We start from the raw sequence: 18848 nt of genomic DNA, 5'->3' as shown, positions 1-18848 counted from the left end.
CGTTTTGCATTGTAGAATCAACTAAAAATTAATATCTGATGAAGGGAGCATGCATGGACATCGAGAGGGGAGGTCAAACGGGTCGGTAGACCCTTCCCCCTGGAAATTGACATCATTCATGTAAAGATACAAGAAAGCCAAAAGTTTGTTACTCTCATTGTTAAGAACAGAAATAAAGTTAATTTATTTACTATTCGAACAGAAAAATCAAAGTAAAAATACATTGGATCAAAAACATTGAGTGATTGATTGATTGATTTGTTGTTTTAAGTCCACTTTATGCACAGTAAGGCTAATTGGGACTGGACCTACAGTTTAAAGTGGGATCCGAACCACTTGTGCCTCCACCGGGTATCGAACCCGGGACCCCTTGATTACAAGGCGACGACGCTACCACTGCGCCATCGGGGAGGCCATGAATGAGTGAAATATACAGGAAGAATGTTATATTCTACCATTTCATCCAAAGAACAAATTCTAATAATTACAGTTGTAGGTGAGAGGTCACACAACAATCTTTATGAAAAAAAATCCACCATAACATATAAAGCCTTTTCTTGAACAAGACGTGCAAAAGTTAGTACGAGGGTCACTATTTATATGTTGAGCCTTGGCAACACTGATTGAAGTTAGGCGCGATTTGACGTTTGCACGGAATCGTCTGGCATTATTGACCATAACGTACTTCAAATGTTTTGTCAATAGCTTCATTTGTGTTGTTTATGTTGCCTTGGAGATTGCGCGACAACAATAAAATGGAATTAACTCGTGAACATTTTCGTGCGATGATTTTTTACGATTTTTGACGTGGATTATCAAGACAAGAGTGCATCGATCAACTTACTTCCACATTTGGCGATGAAGCTCCATCCTTTGCCACTGTGAAACGCTGGTATAACGAATTTAATTGTGGCCGCCATTCGCTCACCGACGAGATTCGCGAAGGTCATCCAAAATCAGTTGTTGTTCAAGAAAACATTGATGCTGTGCAAAACCTAATACTGCAAGATCGTCATGTGAAATACTGTGAGATTGAGGCAACCATAGGCATTAGTTCCACCAGCATATATAAAATATTACATGATCATTTAGCTGTGAGAAAGGTATGTTCTCGTTGGATCCCACACAATTTGACAAAAACTCAAAAAGACGCTGGCGTCAATTGGTGCAAACAAATGCTCAATAAATACAATTGTGGTGCTTCAAAAGACATACATAAGATTGTAACAGGTGACAAATCATGGATATATGCATATGAGCCGGAACGTAAACAGCAGTCGACTGTATGGGTGTTTCAAGATGAACCCAATCCAACAAAAGTTGTTCGCGCTCGAAGCACATTGAAACAAATGGTCGCCTGTTTTTTTCGGGAAAACTGGTCATGTGGCAACTGTACCTTTAGAGGAACGTAGAACGGTCAACTCTGAATGGTACACAACAGTTTGTTTGCCAGAGGTCTTCGGTCAAATACGGAAAACAAACAAACGCCGTTGGATGATTCTTCATCAAGACAATGCCAGCTGTCACACATCTCGTCTAACAACCGACTTTATGAACAGTCAAAAAATCGAATTGATGGGTCATCCACCGTACAGTCCTGATTTGGCACCCAATGACTTCTTCTTGTTCCCGAATGTCAAGAATAAATTGCGTGGACAACGATTTTCGTCGGCGGAAGACGCCGTTGATGCGTTCAAAAACCATATTATGGAGGTGTCTCAAGAAGATTGGAAAAACTGCTTTGACAAATGGTTCGAACGAATGCAAAAGTGTATTGACCATAAAGGAGAATACTTCGAAAAACAATAAAGCAGTTTTCAATGCCAAATTCCTGTTTTTTCATTGTTAGGCTCAAAATATAAATAGTGACCCTCGTATCACAATGCATTTCACATACTAACTGCATAAAATGGAAAAGAAATAATTGAAAATAGTTTTGCTTGAATTCACTCGTTTGGTGGATCGAGTCTCCCCCATTTACATAAAAATAATAATAATTATTATATCGAATAAAATTTATTTTTGTTAGTTTATAATATTTATTATTGTATAATAACATTTTTAACCATGGTAATAATACGTATAATTTAATATGGAAATTTGCATCTTTAAAAATAGTTTACATATTAATTAAAATGTTCACATAAGAGTCGCATTCAACTTCAAGTTATTGATTTGAACAAAGGATCAACAAAACATAAATATGAGATTTCACAACCTTTGACTGTAAATATGCATGTGCATTCTACATATCAGATCTTACTTACTAGCTGGCTAAATTTAATATTTCTGCATGCGGTGTTATTAATATCAAGAGATGTTAAATATTATTTTAATAATCAGGTTTTTTCCTTTTGTTAAGCAATGGAATATATACTTAAGAACATTTTGTTCTCTCTGCAGGCTTTCCAAAATAGTGCAAATATTGCTGAAGATATCATAATGAAAAAGGAACGTGAAATACTAGATATAATGGAACAGGAGCAACAATGGAAATATAATAATAATGTAAATGCTGAAGATAATGTTATTGGTTAGTATATGGAATGCATATGCTTATATTATTGTTAATATAGAGCTAATAGTTTTTCTTGTACGTACCCATTGCTTGCATTGTAGAATTGTTTTCCTGTAGTTACGGTTATTACAAGCATAAGAAAACAGTTTTTCGTTGTGACGTTTCAGGAGAACACACTCTCCCTTCATCAGACATTTATTTTCATTTTGACTAAAGATGCAGTTATAACAATGGTTAGCAATTTTTTAAACAAAAAGAATCTGTTATATAATAGATGTTGTTATATAACGGATTATTTTTGTTTAAAAAATTGCTAACCATTGTTATAACTGTATCTTTAGTCAAAATGAAAATAGATGTCTGATGAAGGGAGTGTGTGTTCTCCTGAAACGTCACAAAGAAAAAACTGTTTTCTTATGCTTGTAATAACCGTAAACTACAGGAAAATAATATAGAGCTGTTGTGTTCTAGTTCGTGTAGCATCTGACTACCTCACAGGAGACTTCGGTTCGATTCCTGAAGTGGGAGAATTTTAACACCATCCCTGCATAAAGTGGATGTGTTATCTATGTCAGCAGTAATGCCTAAAATCTTAAAAATAATTTTATTACTCCACAGTAACTGCAATTTTCAACTTATATACAAGGATAATTATTTAAGAACTCCTTTATAGTTTTATAGTTCAAAATGTATCAATTGTATATTTTTAATGCATTTTTAAAATTTTTGTAATTTTAGGTTATGTTTGCTAAATATTTTGAAATGTTCTCTTGTCCAATATTGTGGTTTTGGGTACCTTGTAACTTGTGAATCGATTTTTTGTAATACTGCTGTACTAAGGCTGAAAAGCTGTTCTCGACAGTTTAAAACCACGTTTAAATAAATAAAATAAATAAAGTCTTCTATTATTTAAAAAAAATCAAGAGTTTTTTTTTAAAACCATATGTAACTTGTACTTATATATATTAATGCATAGTTCCATCTTCAGCTTATGCTTTGAAATTATGGGTTAATATCGTATGGAAGCATTATATTTTGAATGATGATTTGATTGAGTTGTGTGTTTTTGTGCACATATTTTGCAATTTTTTAGTGGCTTTAAATCTGGTTCCTAGTTATAAGTAAGATTGGTCAAGAATTTCTGGATCCAAGTTTCCCAGTTCTGATCTAGTAAGAACCAGGTACCTAGATCCAGAACCAAAATTTGGGTATTCAAATCTGGGACTGAAATTCATGTACCCAAGTTTCAGGTATCAGTTACCAAGATATTTCAGGACAAGCTGTTTCGCAAATCTAGTTCAGTTCTGGTTTGTTTGTCTCTTGAAAACTGGGTCATTTTGAGCAGTGGGTTGTTTCCTTTTGCAGGTGAAAGGCTGGCAGAGAAACTGAAGCAACTGGAGGAAGAAAAGATTCAACTTGAAAAAGAACGTGTGGAAGAGGAGAGAAGGAAGCAAGAAGAGGAAGATGCTCGTCGAATGGAGCAGATGAGGTTGAGAGAAAGGGAAGAGCAACTGAGACAACAGGAGGTAACACTTGATGGTTGTAGTGAGGTTTTAGCATGTGCTAGGATACTGCTTTTTCTTTATGCTCATTTGTATCCATTTTCACGTATTTGCATAGTTCATTTTTCCTCATGGCCAAATCACTTACATTGTGTATGTATGTTCTTCTGGTACCTCACATATGATACTTTATTTACCACTAACTGATGGTACTTTTTTTCACATAAAGAAATTCAGTACTTGAGATGTAATATGATAGATTCACTATCATTAAGGGAGATTTCACACTGACAAACCAAACAATATAAGTGTTTTACCCCATAGTTGCATGACAGGCTGCACAGGCCTGCATTCGATTGGTCAGTCCTTGGTGTGAAATTTCCCTGGAATGTTCTTGGACCACCTCATACTTGTCACATTGCATTATTCTCAAGAAAAACATGCATAACAAACTCTATCCATAAATGATTGATACATTTTTAATTTGTCAACTAGTGCCATTTGAAAGAAAGTATGTAAGTTTTACATATCCTGAACATGCTCAATGCGAGCTCTATTTATGACCTTACAAATGCCAAGACCATGCCGTATTTTAACATGTTTCTGTCAAAACTCTGAGAATTAGATGTTGTTTATATGCCGGTGTATAGTTCTCCACATATCCCCCCACCCCTAAAAGTGTATCAATTAATTATGGTATGTGTATGGTGTATGTTTTTGTAGGTGATAACAGTGTAAGAGTTTGTTGTAGTGTTATTATGGAGAATTAACTCAATGAATTTTGTCAACTTATTCAATGAAATGAAACCCCAAAGTAGATCTAAAGAGGATTTTTATTAATATATTATGTATGGTCGTGTAAATTTGTAATATAGTTAAAATATTAATGTAATAATTGCATCATGCTTGAATAACTAAATCACTCTTATGTGTGTATTTTTAAAAATGGTTATACTTTCCATAGTATGATATTTAAATTGTAGTACAGAGTGATTACTATTTCCAGAAATGTTTACACATGGACATTAACATTATATTAGTTCATTCAAATGTACAGAGTTCAAATTGTATAACAGGTTCAGGTACATAGAAGGAACAAGTAATATTTACTGTGCAAATCTGTCACTTACTTTTAAAATTGATTTCTGAATAGATAGTTACTAGAAGAGGTGCAAATAGAATTTTTGGTTTAATCCACTTAAAGGATGTGTAGCTAAAAAAGAAAGTAGCAATACATGTATTTAATTTAATATTTACTTCTAACTTGCGTGTGTGTGTGTTGGGGGGGGTCTACATACCGTATTGTTTTCTTGACTTGGTTTTCATTCATCCTGCTTGTTAGGTTAATCATTAAATATTTTATTGTAGGATACATAAACACAAGATTAAAGAAAAACTAGTATTAATTGAAGTCGAGATGAAACACTAATACCATGGCTTTTACTTGATGAAATATTGGCATAAACTTCAGATAGGCTCCTAGAATTCTACAAATCCCCACTGCAACCATACATTTATTTTTTGTATTGCATTGCCTCTGAGGTACAAATTCTGATGTATTTACGATTATATTAGACAGAAAAATGAGTTGCAGTAGCTATTACTTGTACCTTTTATATATTTTATAATAAGCCCAACTTATTACAGTTGTATATATTGTAGGCTATAGAATTTTGCTACTAACATATTTTAAGAGCATTTTGCATTATGCTTCTGCATGCATTAGCACATTAAATTATTGAACAAAATTATCTTCTTTCTTCTTCTCCTTCAAATTGTTTTCCTCATTTGTAAATATCATTACTGCATGGTTACTTCTCACATTAGTAATTATTAATGCTTTCATTATATCATTATTTACTATATATTTGTAAATAACATATTGATAGTTTCTTGTATCAGCTTACTTTACTGTTCCTAATTGCTAGCATGCTATTTTCGTTGTAAAAAACGTTTACCTTATCAACATAAAATTAATATACAATAATGTAAGAGGGAAAAAATGGGAGAAGAAACTCAGTATAGCTAAATTGAATTGTAATTGAAGGATCTTTAGTTTGGTTCCTAGTTGAAGTTTCAACACAGATCAGTATTAACCCTTAAATGCACATTTTTTTGTATTAAGCTGATAATTTTTTATGTTAATTTTTGTGATGTTGGAATCACTGAAAAAATAGTTTAAAAAATTATGTGTTGTAAATTTAATGTTTTATTGACATTTTATTGAACTTTGCATATGTGCAAAGCTGCGCGTTTAAGTTACTTTTGCATATACATTGCAGTTCAACATGTAGTGTAAAATAACATAATTATTACATATTTTTGATAAAATTCGCTACATATAATTTTCTGTCCAGACATATTAAACCCTGCTCACTACTCATGGAAAGACTTGAAGCCATTTTTTTCTTTGTTGAAACATAAATTAACCTTACACTTTTCACAGGCTACATATGTATATCCTCTGCAGTTGTCCTTTTCTCTTTCCATTGAGGCCAGTGACCACGCAAGTCCATTCTAATGTCTTTACTTGGTAGAGTTACTTTGTATTTTACACGCCATTCATCACCAATGTCAGTACTTCTTGGTCTACCTCTTTTTTGACTCTTTGGTCCAATTCTGCACAGAGCGTTTCCTAATTCGACTCTGAATTGCATCTGTGTCAGAGTATTCCCATTTGCTTTAGTATGGACTTTCTGCTGCAAAGTCCAAGCATTTATAATTGTAATGTCCACGTGGTGATAAAATAATCGAAAGTACCACTTTCGAGATTTCATTTTGATACAAATTGTTCCTATGTATGTTACTGTCCAGGAGATCAACATTTCCCATGTGCTTGTTGTAAGCAGACACAACTGCTGGACATTGGACCTGAATATGCTCCTTCTTCATTTTGTCATACCTCTGAACTAATTGCTTGGGTTCTTCACCAATGAATGTTGAAAGCAATGCAACATTGCTATTATCCTGTGGAGATCTCTACAGAATCAACATTTGCACATAACTCCTGAGAGAACCAACGAGGATGCTACTTCATATCTTCGTCCTTTAGAAATTAACAGTTTGGTATTCTGTTTCTCTGAATAGTGCCTACACACTGAATTCCTCTTTTATGAAGGTATATTGCAAGGTCCAATGAAGTGTAAAAACGATCAAAGTACAATTTATATTTTTTATAATTTGGCATTTCTTTGCCAATCTTGCAACAACATTGCCACTTTCTCCAGTGTCAGGTTGAAACTGAAGCCTAAACTTTAGATCAATGACCTTATTTCATCAGCCGTGAGTCTCTTATTTTTCAATTCCTTCCCATGTGTGTGATGATCCATTGCTAGTTCACAAAATCAAAAAAAGAACGAGAAAATAATAGCATAATCGAAGAGCGCTGTATGCTCCAACACCGACATGCCTCGTTCTGAAAAGGAAGCTGAACGCACAGCTTTGCAGATATGCAGAGTGCATAAAAGGGAGTAAAAATCATAAACAATGAACAATAATGCCCTGCTCTATAAATTATTGGCAAGGTAAACAGCAATGTTAACCATAGAAAAATTACCAGGATTGCATGTTGAATACTATGCCGACAAAAGCGGAACCGTGTACATCAAAGAATACAACAATCAAAACTTTGCACCTGAAGGTAAACACTGTTTAATTATTGACTCAGTGTATGCTTTTTGATAAAGTCCGTAACAACTATTGAATGTCGGCATCTTCAAATGTCTAACACCCTCACGTGAGGAGAACTGGACGAAAACCAGAAGTTTTATGGGTATTTAAAGACAGCTTTGCATGTGTGCAAAGCTGTACATTTAAGGGTTAACCTTCGATAAATAATGTAGTCACTATACTTATATTACATATAATTATTTTTTAACAATAGCTTTCAGTTTGTGATTATATTTATTATATTCTGCCAATTATAGTTTTTCGGCTAGTAGTATAAGTAGCACATTGAATTCTGTAATGGATTTTTTTAAAGTCCATTTTATGCACAGATGAGCTAGTCTATACCGTCAGGGAGGCAAAATGTTACAATGTATCTGCACCACAGAAAATGGTGTAGGTGGAGCACAGTTGTATATGTAAACAAATACATTGAATTCATGCAAAACATTAGATATGTTAATGAAATCACTGTCTTTCTTGATGAAGGAAAAGCATTTAACATCTCTGTAATAATGTGATGTAATAAACACATGCGTAAGTGGATGAAGTCATGAAGCAGTCTTGATGATGCATGCATGTTGCTGGTTTTCATACAGAAACTTAGCTAACTGTGAATGAGCTTAACTTAAAAGCTATATGATTAAATCACTTACAAAATTCTTAATTGTATTCACTAATTGATTTTATGTCTGCTGAGGTACATCACGTAGGATAAATCATTTAAAAGTGACAGAATTTACTGGCACTGGGGCTTCAGTATTCCGAGTGTCCCTTCATAAATTTCACCCAATCCTTATTCATCCTTATTACACAAAGAAGAAAACTTCATGCCATGGTTGTAAAATTAATACGATACTTTCATATATGTCCCAGTTCTGAAACTCTTAAAGGACTTTTTATAGAACCATATTTAATATTAGTTCACTAACCTATCTATACTCATCACTTCTAGGTAGTGCATGGAAGAAATTGTTTGTTCAACTACATACTACCAAACAAACTTAAATTTCAATTAACATTCTTCATTCTCTTTTTTCCTTTTTTTTTTTTTTTTGGATAGATTGGGAAAAATATCCACTTGTGTCTGGATGAAGTAGTAAACATTGTTGGGAAAGTTAATTTTGAAATTTTGTGTCAGCGTGTTTGCCTGTTTCAGGAACCAAAACTTACATCTAGGATTTAGGATGCATTTTCAAGTAATCTGCAAATCACTCTGTACTTACAAAAATGCCTTCACCAATGCTAAAAAGACTCATTTTTAAAATGCTGTGTTTTCTCAAAAAACAAATGTTCTCCTTTACTATATAACTTGAATGCCCTTTCATTTCAGACGGTAGTTGGTAGTCCCAGCAAGCTGTACCCAGGGAACAGGGAGGATGAGGTTACCCCAGGGGTGAGGGTTCTGTCCATCAATGTCTTTTCATTTCTAGTTGTGTTTCTATATAACCTTTTTTGTTCTCTTGTTTTTGGTACTCTACACCAGTGCATAGTTATTATTATTATTATATTGAAAAGGTAACCACATTTTGAAATTCACTCCTATTTACCTTTTCAAACCAAAGTAGTATAGTAGTCAGTACTCTGAAAATAAAATTTAGCTTTAAATAATTGTAACGTGCAGAAATGATCATACATTACTTATCAAAGCAGGCAGGAAGTGTGTTTGTAAGAGTTTTATTCATGTATTGCACACTTATTTAGTGAATCAAGTTTACTAAATTCACAATTAACAGTTTCAGTACATGTGTCAGAAATATTTTTTTTATTTTGAATTTCTTAAAATTACCTTTGATTAACTGACTGTTATTTTGCTTCCTGTATGACTACACATGAACACAAATATAACAGATAAATTCATGATAGTATGATAGGGACTTTTTATAACTAAGTAATTTTTTAATTGTAATTTAATTCCCTCAATTCAAATGGACAGAGACTCAGGAGTGTGAAAATGAACATATTTATTTTTATAATGTGGTGGAAACTGTTAGTCAGCAACAAAAATGTAGGTTATGAAACGATACTTCTGAAAAAGATGGCAGGTATTAAATAAAATTTATTGATCAATGTCAATATTTAATACCTAATTTTTGTCACTATGCACTTGTGGTTCTCTGACAGACACATATGTCTAATTTATAACTCCGCATGTAATTGAATAACACATTAACATAGGGACATGTAAGGTATATATTATTTTCTTTTTGCTTGTGTGAGAAAATGAAATGATCTTGCAATTGAGTGATCCTTATCTCTTAATAGGTGATTTCTTCTTGCTCAAAAGAAGTATCTTCATAGATAACTAACTATAGCATGAAACTTATGTCTGAGCCTTTTATTGCTGTGATATTTTTGTCTTTATATCTTCTTTGAAGCCTCTATTGGGAATGTCTTTGTATCACGGATACATTTCATGGAAATTTCTTTGTTATAATCAATGTAATGAACAGGGTTTAGGAACCTTATCCCTCACTTATATTAAGCTCTAACACACAATATTTTCCAATTCTACAACAACCATTACTAATCTATCATCAGTTAGTTTTTTTTTCTTTTAAGTATATGAGAAGAAAATACGCTTTGGTTCCATATGCATGTAGCTGTGCATATCAATAAAGTTGAATATTCTAAAAATTTCTACAACGAAACTTCCCCTCTTCCCGAATCTGATTCAGAAATATATCTAGATTACATTTTGAAGACAGAGCTTCAACCCCCCTCCCCCTCCTTTGGCTTTCCACCAAGTCTGTACTTGTAGGTTTCATTTCAAGTTCACCCTGGATAGATCTACATGTAAACCAAGTCGTTGCCCTTTTCTCCAATCACCACTATCAAAAGAAATCAATGAGCTAATCAGAAATAATCTTATCTCACAACAAGGAAGATAAAAGAAAGCAGACATGGGAAGGATAAAATTGGTGTTTTTTTTTTTTTGTCAAATGAAAATACCTAATTTATTTGTAGTAACAAACTAACAGCTTTATTTTATCTTGTTTTGCTGTTGTTATAGAAGTACAGCAGGATAATGGCATGATTCGCTATCATTTGCAGTAGTAATTTGGTAGTAATTTGTGTTTATGTTGCTTCTGCATTGCTTGAAAGCCCTTACAAAATAATTAAATCATTGACTAACTTGATTTGTTTCATCAATTTGTTGTTATTAATATCAGTAATAGTGAAGTATATGTATCAGATTTTAAAATTTTGATTAGTTCTTTTTATATGCTATTTGTTAAATTTTGATAATTACTTCAAATTAACTTCGATTAGTTTCACATGATTGAGATGCATAATTTGTTGTATAATAGAAAAATAAAATGCTGTAGGGTACTTGATATACTGCAAATATCTGAAATATAGTGTAAAATGTTTCCAAATGCCAGATTAGTTTCGATAATGTTTCGGTCAGAGTTCATGATTATGTGAAACAATATTTGAAACGTTATTGCATAAAATTTTAGTTTTTTTTTCATTCAATGTGGACTTTTAATTCATTTTTCATGCACATAAGAAACTTACAACTTAATTGTCATTACTTCTGTAAGTTTCTTCAATTGACACTGTTTTGTGCACTTTTAACTTTTAGTGTCTATGCAAAATTAATGCTTTGTATATGCATGCATATGCACATATCCACATTTGAGTCTGCTGTTTCTGTGGATTTCTAGCATTAGGTGAATGATGAGAATGGAAGCATAATGCTTTACTTGTCCACATTTAAATTTTTAAAAAATAGGATTTAGGTATAGATAAGATCTGGTATTGTGCAATGGATGGTTCCTCTTCGATTGCAAGGACATTTTTTTTCACCTCTGAGCATGTCATGAGGGTGCATGTGAACAGTGAAAAGTGACTGCTAGCAGTTCATAAAGATAAGTGAACAGCACCACACCGTGGCTGTATCACTCCCTTTCCTCTTGGATAGGTAGCTGCTACTAAGCTAGCAAGCATGCCACAATGTGGTCCTGCTTGAACCCCGGACTTCCATGTGCAAATGAGATGCTTGACAGCATGTACTATGTAGTCCATAGACAATACACGGTAATTATAAATGAATGCCACAAACTTGCATGCTTCTTTCAGAGAAACTATTTATGATAGGAAAGATGTTAGGCATCATTTGATGTGTAAACTTTCGAAGTTAATGTACATCGTGAAGGTTCACAAACATTCAGTTTCGAAGTGTACTTACATCACAAAGATTCATAGATATTCAATGTGAGGAACCAAGTGTGATGCACCATATGTCCAGGCGATGTTCATGTCATACATGGGCCAGCATGTGTACATCTATGGTTTTGATGGGTGTAGCAATACATTGTCGTAGTTCTGGCAGATTTTAAGATAGGTCGGCTATTTGAACTGATGGTACCAACAATAGATTACTTACATGAATTTTCATGTTTCTACGTTGCTCACTGCCTTTGGTCACTAAGGGTACGGCATCTGGAACAAAACTATCCAATTTGCAACGTGGAAATACGAAAATTCATATGTGTAGTACTTAAACCTCATTTTCTGCATCCATCAGGAATTCAACAATAGATCTTCTTCCATTCTGCTATTGCAATGAATTTGTTTTTGTTGGTTCCAGCACATTATACGCTTTCTCCTCGCTCCTTGCCATCTTGCAAGAATAACAAATATTGTCCCTGACCAAGCATAATAATGCATGTGCGTAACTTTGAGAGTTTTTGCGTCTATTGATGCCTAAAATGTTCCATCATAATAGTTTCTTTATAATAAACAGGTAAATTTGTGTCATTAATTTATAATTAACCTGTATTTTATTTGTTGTTCTTATTTTTCACTGGTTGACATTAAGTTATACTTACGTATCAATATGTTTCCAGGAGGCCCTATATATGGAAAAAGAAAGGCTACAGAAAGAACAAGAAGAATTGCAACGGCAGCGAGAAACTCTGGAGAGAGTGCAGCAACAGCAGCAGTTGCAGCAGCATCAACAACAGCTACAACAACAGCAATTGCAGCATCAACAATTCCAACAGCAGCAAGAATATCAACAGCAAGCAAATGACATACAGGCAATGAACGGGTATGGGCTTTATTATGGACAGAGTCATGCGAGGGATGTTCGAACCCATCCCATGCACTTGTCGCTGCAGGATGTGTGCACCCCTGCAAACCATGTTATGCATGAGCCTATCTCGCCTGTGGTGCCACCTTCTCGTAACCACCGATACTCTCTCCCTACCTTTCCAGACATGGATGTGATGACGTCACCTGCACGATATAAGAAGTCCCCTCCCATACCCCCAGCTAAACCTCTTCGCATGATCAGTCAGGAACGAGAACAGATGATTAGGTATGTGCAACCGACTAACACGAATAACGAGTGTGCTTAATATTCAGTGCTTATTTAGGCATTTCATCAATTGTTACATTCCCATTGATAGACTAACAATTATAAAACTGCATGAAGCATTTGCAATGATGATTTTACATTATTTTTAATAGGCTTGGCTTAGCATAGAGTGGCTGTAGTGTGACGCAACAAAACTTTTTTTTAAAATTACTACCGATGTACTGATCAGGCAAAAGTGACAGTAACAAGATTTACTTTACAGATTGTCCAGAGCCATTTTGTATTAAACATGAATGTAAAAGATATAAATGTTGCGGTTATTTATTCATTTGATGTTTCAAGACATATGAATCGAAATATTGAATGAATAAATTAGTACAAACCACAACAAGGACATCTGTTACCTTGGTGTTTAATATGAGGTTATAGTAATGATTTAAAAAATAGTTACTAGATTAAAAAATATGCTTTAATAATGTAATATTTACTAAATTCTACTAGTGAAGTATACTTCATCATGTGAAGAAAGCCAATTTAATTGCATACTACCAAACTGTATCCAAGGTATTCTGAAGGGTGGCATTAAATATTGAGCATATGTTGTTGTTTTTTTATTATTTAATTTCAAGCACATATCAAATGCTTTATTTGATCATTTTGTTTTGACATTTAGAACTTGTGCTCAGTATATATGTACCTTTCAGAAATATATACACAAAAACAATAATTAAATATGAATTGCATGGCAAATTATGGCACACACTTATTATTTTATCTAATATTTAGCATTCCATTCACTGTATGGAAGTTTATATGAGAGTTATAATGCATGAAAGAAACAAATGAAATATAATTGTCACAAGACAAAGATGGTACCAGGACTATCGATCTTATTCAAAATTGTTTTAGTTTAATCATTTGATGCAGCTGTAAAAATGCATGCTTCCGAAATGCTTATGGCCCTTCTACAACCCCAGTAATTTGCTTATAATTATTTTTAATGCGACTGGTACCATGTATCCTAGAAAAATCACGAACCCCAACCAAGAACAGTGGAGAACAGTTGATAAAAATAACGTAAGATTCCCATTGCCAGTGATGAAGTGTTTCCAGGCAACAATATGTAGGAAATGACCGAGACTCGAGAAGTGGATTTCATAGAATTTTTATTAACCCAATTCAAAAGTTTGTGTCCTCCATGAAGAACACAAGTAAGAAGGGAAAAAGGAAATTAACTGCATATCTATGAAACATTGCAGAGCCTGGACGCTATGCTCAGTGAGACACTTGTCTGTATCCATCGAGGAGTGACATAATTAATAGACAAAGATTTATTTACGTGTGTGCACATGCAACAGTGCTTTTTTTTCCCCTTTGTATGACACAGGTTGTTGTAATCATTGGAAATGCAAAAGCCTGATTACCTGAAATATGTGAGAGGTCAGTATGTATATATTGGGTCGAAGAAATATGCATTCATGAAAATAGTACAAGGTAATCATCGTATCTTTAGGTCCAGCCGTATGCCATCAGCTGACTCAATTCCACAGCAAGTACGCGATGAACCACACCACATGGGGTCTGTACCTCAGCTCGGACAACAGATGAGCAGGCAGACACTGCATGCCCTAAGCGCTACACCTCGCTCACGACTCATTCCCACAGACACATGGATCGCTAAGAAGAAGAATGAAGGACAGAGGCGAGAAAACTTCAATTATCAACACTGGCTGATACAGGTAATATTTTTTTTTCAAGTGATTTTGTATTTTACTTGTTTCTGTGATGCACTTGTTATGCTTGTTCACATCAAAGCATAATTTTTTTTTAGGGATGTACTGGTACGAAATTTTTGCTCTACCAATATAAAATTTACTGGTAACCAATATTATACTGATCTGATATGAAATTGCAAATGCTTCTTAGGACCTCCCTAATAGCATAGTCGTAATCAAGGGATCTCAGGTTTGTGGAGGCACAAAGTGGTTCAGATCCCATTTTGAACTGTAGGTCCAGACCCACTTATCCTATGTATGTATAAAGTGGACTTAAATCAAACTTTGAAACTTTAACAACTGCTTGTTAATGTGTGTATGCAACAAAGCAACCGCAAGGGGTTTTGCTTTGAAAAAGAAAATATGTATGTAAACATTTACTTTACAAACCAAGGGCATACGAATTATGTATTTGTATCCATAAAAATAATAACAAAATGACAGAATTTTGCACTGAATTACAGGCTATTTACACGTATATTGGAAAGTCAACTTATTGGGAATTTTATCAATATGCTCATATTGGCTTATACTGATAAAGTACAAATTAATTTGTCCTTAATCCCTAATTTTTCTACTTAGAGGGTCACAAACTTATTGAGCCAACTGTCAAGCTAGAATTTATCTATTGCACAATGTACCGTGCGTCCATTTCGATCTGCAGCCGAGAGATCAGGAGAAACGTGGCGGGCGGCGCTGACGGAGGTGCCGACATTTGCGGCCTGTAATGCCCGCATATTTTTATGGACATATGCAGACATTTATATAAATATTGCAAAACTAGCACTAACCTGTGTTATAAGAGTTGTTCAAAGTGATGTCCACCTACATTCACACATTCCTGGCATCGTTTGATGAAATTTTGATTCACACGCAAAAGTTCTTCTTCCGTAATTCTTCCTAGTTCTGCCCTTATATTGTCTTTTAGTTCGTCGATGCTATGAGGGTTATTTCGGTAGACTCTATTTTTCAAGGTTCCCCACAAATAATAGTCACATACGGTAAGATCTGGCGAACGTGAAGGCCATAAACCTCTTGAAATTATTCTGTCATCAAACACCTCCCTTATAGCGTCCAAAGAATCAGCGGCGGTATGGGCTGTGGCCGAATCTTGTTGAAAATACCCATATTGTCTCTCATTATCTGATAACAACTGAAAGAACGGCGCGAGTATTTGTGTGCGGTACCTCTCTGAATTTATTGTCTCTTCAAAAAATATAGGCCCTATTATTCTTTTGGCACTTACAGCACACCACACACCAATTTTTGCATCGTGTAACGGAACTTTGTGTATTATTCGGGGATTTTCAGTGCTCCAGTATCTATTGTTCTGTGAACAAACATGACCACGCAAGTGAAACCATGCCTCATCCGAAAAAATTATTAACTGTGGATCAACAATACCATCTACAATATTCTGCAAAACCCAATTACAGAAATTTACTCTACTTACGTTGTTAGGGGGCCGTAATTCTTGCACTATAGAAACTCTGTACGGTTTTAATTTTAGTAGCTTAGTGGCTGTATGTGCTGATGATTTTGACACGCCCATCTCCTGTGAAACACGGCGTAGAGGTTTGTTTGGAGAACGTTCTAACGCTGCACCAATTTCATCGAGTTTTGCTTCGGTTAGAATACGTCGTTTTTGCTTAGGTGTTTTAAAATTTAACGATCCAGTATCTCGTAATTTAAGGACAAGACGTCTAACCGTATCTCTATGTGGAGGTGAAACGCCTGGGAATTTCTGTACAAATTGCCTACACACATCTCGACACGAGTCTGTTTTCACGTAAGTGTCATACATAAAAATTCTTTGTTCTAACGTGAACCTTGCGGCTGGCATTCCAATCATCTGACTGACACAACACACATACACACTGCAATAACACAAACAAGTAACGGCAAGTAACCAAGAATAACACTCTTACGCACAGTACGAAATTAACACGCTCTTGGTTTACATCTGCCTGCCACTATATTCACAGCTCTGTAGTCGCGAAGGAACAAAAAACTTGAGCTAGGAGATTTCGGATTGCAAGGAAGCTCACGAACACCATTAGCTTTTAACGGTTCGTCTGCAGCGTAATCTTGATACAGTGTTGCACATTCGAAACCTCCAAACGATCCCCATCGACACAAAACTCTTTCAAGGATATAAACTTAAGCAGGACGTTACTGGTCAAAACTATGATTAAAATGTTTTACGGAGTATTATCTGTGGCTCTTAATATAATTTCTAAAGCATATTTATTTGTGTATATAAGGGTGGAACTTGGAAGAATTACAGAAGAACTTTTGCGTGTTATAACACAGGTTAGTGCTCGTTTTGCAAGATGTCCACAAAAATAAGCGGGCATTACAGGCCTCAAATGTCGGCATCTCCGTCAGCGCCGCCTGCCACGTTTCTCCCGATCTCTCGGCTGCAGTTCGAAATGGACGCACTGTATTTAGCTACAGTGAAAAGTAAATGATGTTCGTCTTTGTGCTGCTACCGTCATCGATGATTATGCGTGTACTGTTATATGGTGCTGAAGAATATTTTGTTGAGGATCTGAGAAGGTGAACTGAATTTGCAATTACCTGAATACTTCTACGAATGAAAATGCAGCAAATCACTTTTTGATAGAAATTTTTATCACCATCTTCTTCATAAACATTACACAATTTAACATAAATAGGAAACAAACATTATTAAACAGCATTTTGAACATTAATATTTGAAGGTTAAAATACATAATTATAATTGTACATTTAAAAATGAACACAAGAAAGAAAAACGAACTTGTGATGTAACAGAGAACAGTCACATGTTAGAAATGGTTAATATACTTGATTTCTTAAATCATGTTATATGTGAATCCAATATGAGTGTACAAAATGATTCCTTCTAAACCATGTTTTTAATTATATGTTTTTCTTTGTTAAACAGGAAGCAGAGCATCGTCGCATCATGGAGCAGCAGCAACGCCAGGCTCACTACAGGTCTCCCCAGCCACTGTCACAGAAGCAACTCCAGTGCTGGACGACAACGTCTCAACCACCCGTTCAGCCGCCAAGGCAACCTGGTGATGACAAACCTTTGCCTGATGCAATTATACAGACACTCACCCAACGAGTGCAGAATAGGGTTGGCTACCAGGATCAGAAAGCACGTGCTAGGAAGAGGTGAGGAGGGTAATAAATAAATGAATTGAAAAACATTTTGTAAAAAATTTGAGAGGTTAGGTAGTAAGTTAAAATTCAGCCTTGTAATTTATTCAGTTTTTAAAATAGGTTAGGGGTAGTACCCAAGCTGATACTACTTTGAACCATTACCAATGCTGACATACTCACTGATACCAATATCACCATCTTCCACATAAACGGATAAACCAATATTGATGCATGAAAATTGACACAATTACAAATTGTTCAAAATATTCTTTAATATTAAAATGTAAGTATTTACTCCAATTATATGCATCAATTTAACAGAGATGTACATAAAATATTCCAGAATTGCATCCGAATATTAAATGGCTGTTATTTAATCAGAAAATCAATTTTTTCTACACAATACTGGTGCAATATAAATGAAAACTTTGAATTGTGCATAATTTCCAGGATATTTAGACTCTGCAAAAGTGTTACACAGCATTTTCTTTAACTCCGCAAAATTGCCAACTCCAAAAAAACATCAACCGGTATTGGCAAATAATTGCCAACTGGTACTATCCAATACCACTGTTATCAATATCAGCCCAATCCTAGTTATTGCAGGTTCTCACTTAACCCTTATGGGCATAAGCCTAGTTGAAAAATATAATGGCACATACATTACAAGTTTTATCTATTTGTGAATTAAATCAAGAGAAATTGAAACAAGCATATTTATTCCTTATTCTTATGTTTGCTGTTTCCTTCTCTTTATGTAAATTAAATTAAATTTAAAAAAAAAAGCAAATTTAATAGCCGACATGTATTCAGTTCCTGTCTAGTGTTACCGAGAGCCGTTTGCAGCTTTTTTTATTTTCATGCTCTCTTTCTTCCTGTTTCCTGATCTTAATCCATGTAAAACT

The 18848-nt window shown here is 34.6% G+C and overlaps 1 protein-coding gene across 8 annotated transcripts in view; it reads left to right on the top strand.

Moving 5' to 3' along the window:
- The window catches only part of smash (smallish), a 357582-nt gene that overhangs the window by 333682 nt on the left and 5052 nt on the right, over nt 1-18848 (top strand). For 6 of the 8 annotated variants that reach the window (XM_083119143.1, XM_083119146.1, XM_083119142.1 and 3 more), the window contains 6 exons: nt 2404-2533; nt 3884-4044; nt 9020-9082; nt 12543-13015; nt 14529-14754; nt 17720-17955. In XM_083119143.1, the coding sequence (XP_082975269.1) occupies nt 2404-2533; nt 3884-4044; nt 9020-9082; nt 12543-13015; nt 14529-14754; nt 17720-17955 (1289 nt within the window). The remainder of the gene's footprint in view (nt 1-2403; nt 2534-3883; nt 4045-9019; nt 9083-12542; nt 13016-14528; nt 14755-17719; nt 17956-18848) is intronic. The other 2 variants (XM_083119150.1, XM_083119145.1) reach the window with 2 other exon arrangements.

This window comes from Lepisma saccharinum, chromosome 3 (assembly GCF_977018435.1).
Source record: "Lepisma saccharinum chromosome 3, izLepSacc3.1, whole genome shotgun sequence".
NCBI classification, from domain to species: Eukaryota; Metazoa; Arthropoda; class Insecta; order Zygentoma; family Lepismatidae; genus Lepisma; species Lepisma saccharinum.
Note: the sequence above shows the minus strand (reverse complement) of the source record. Positions and strands in the feature narration are given on the sequence as shown.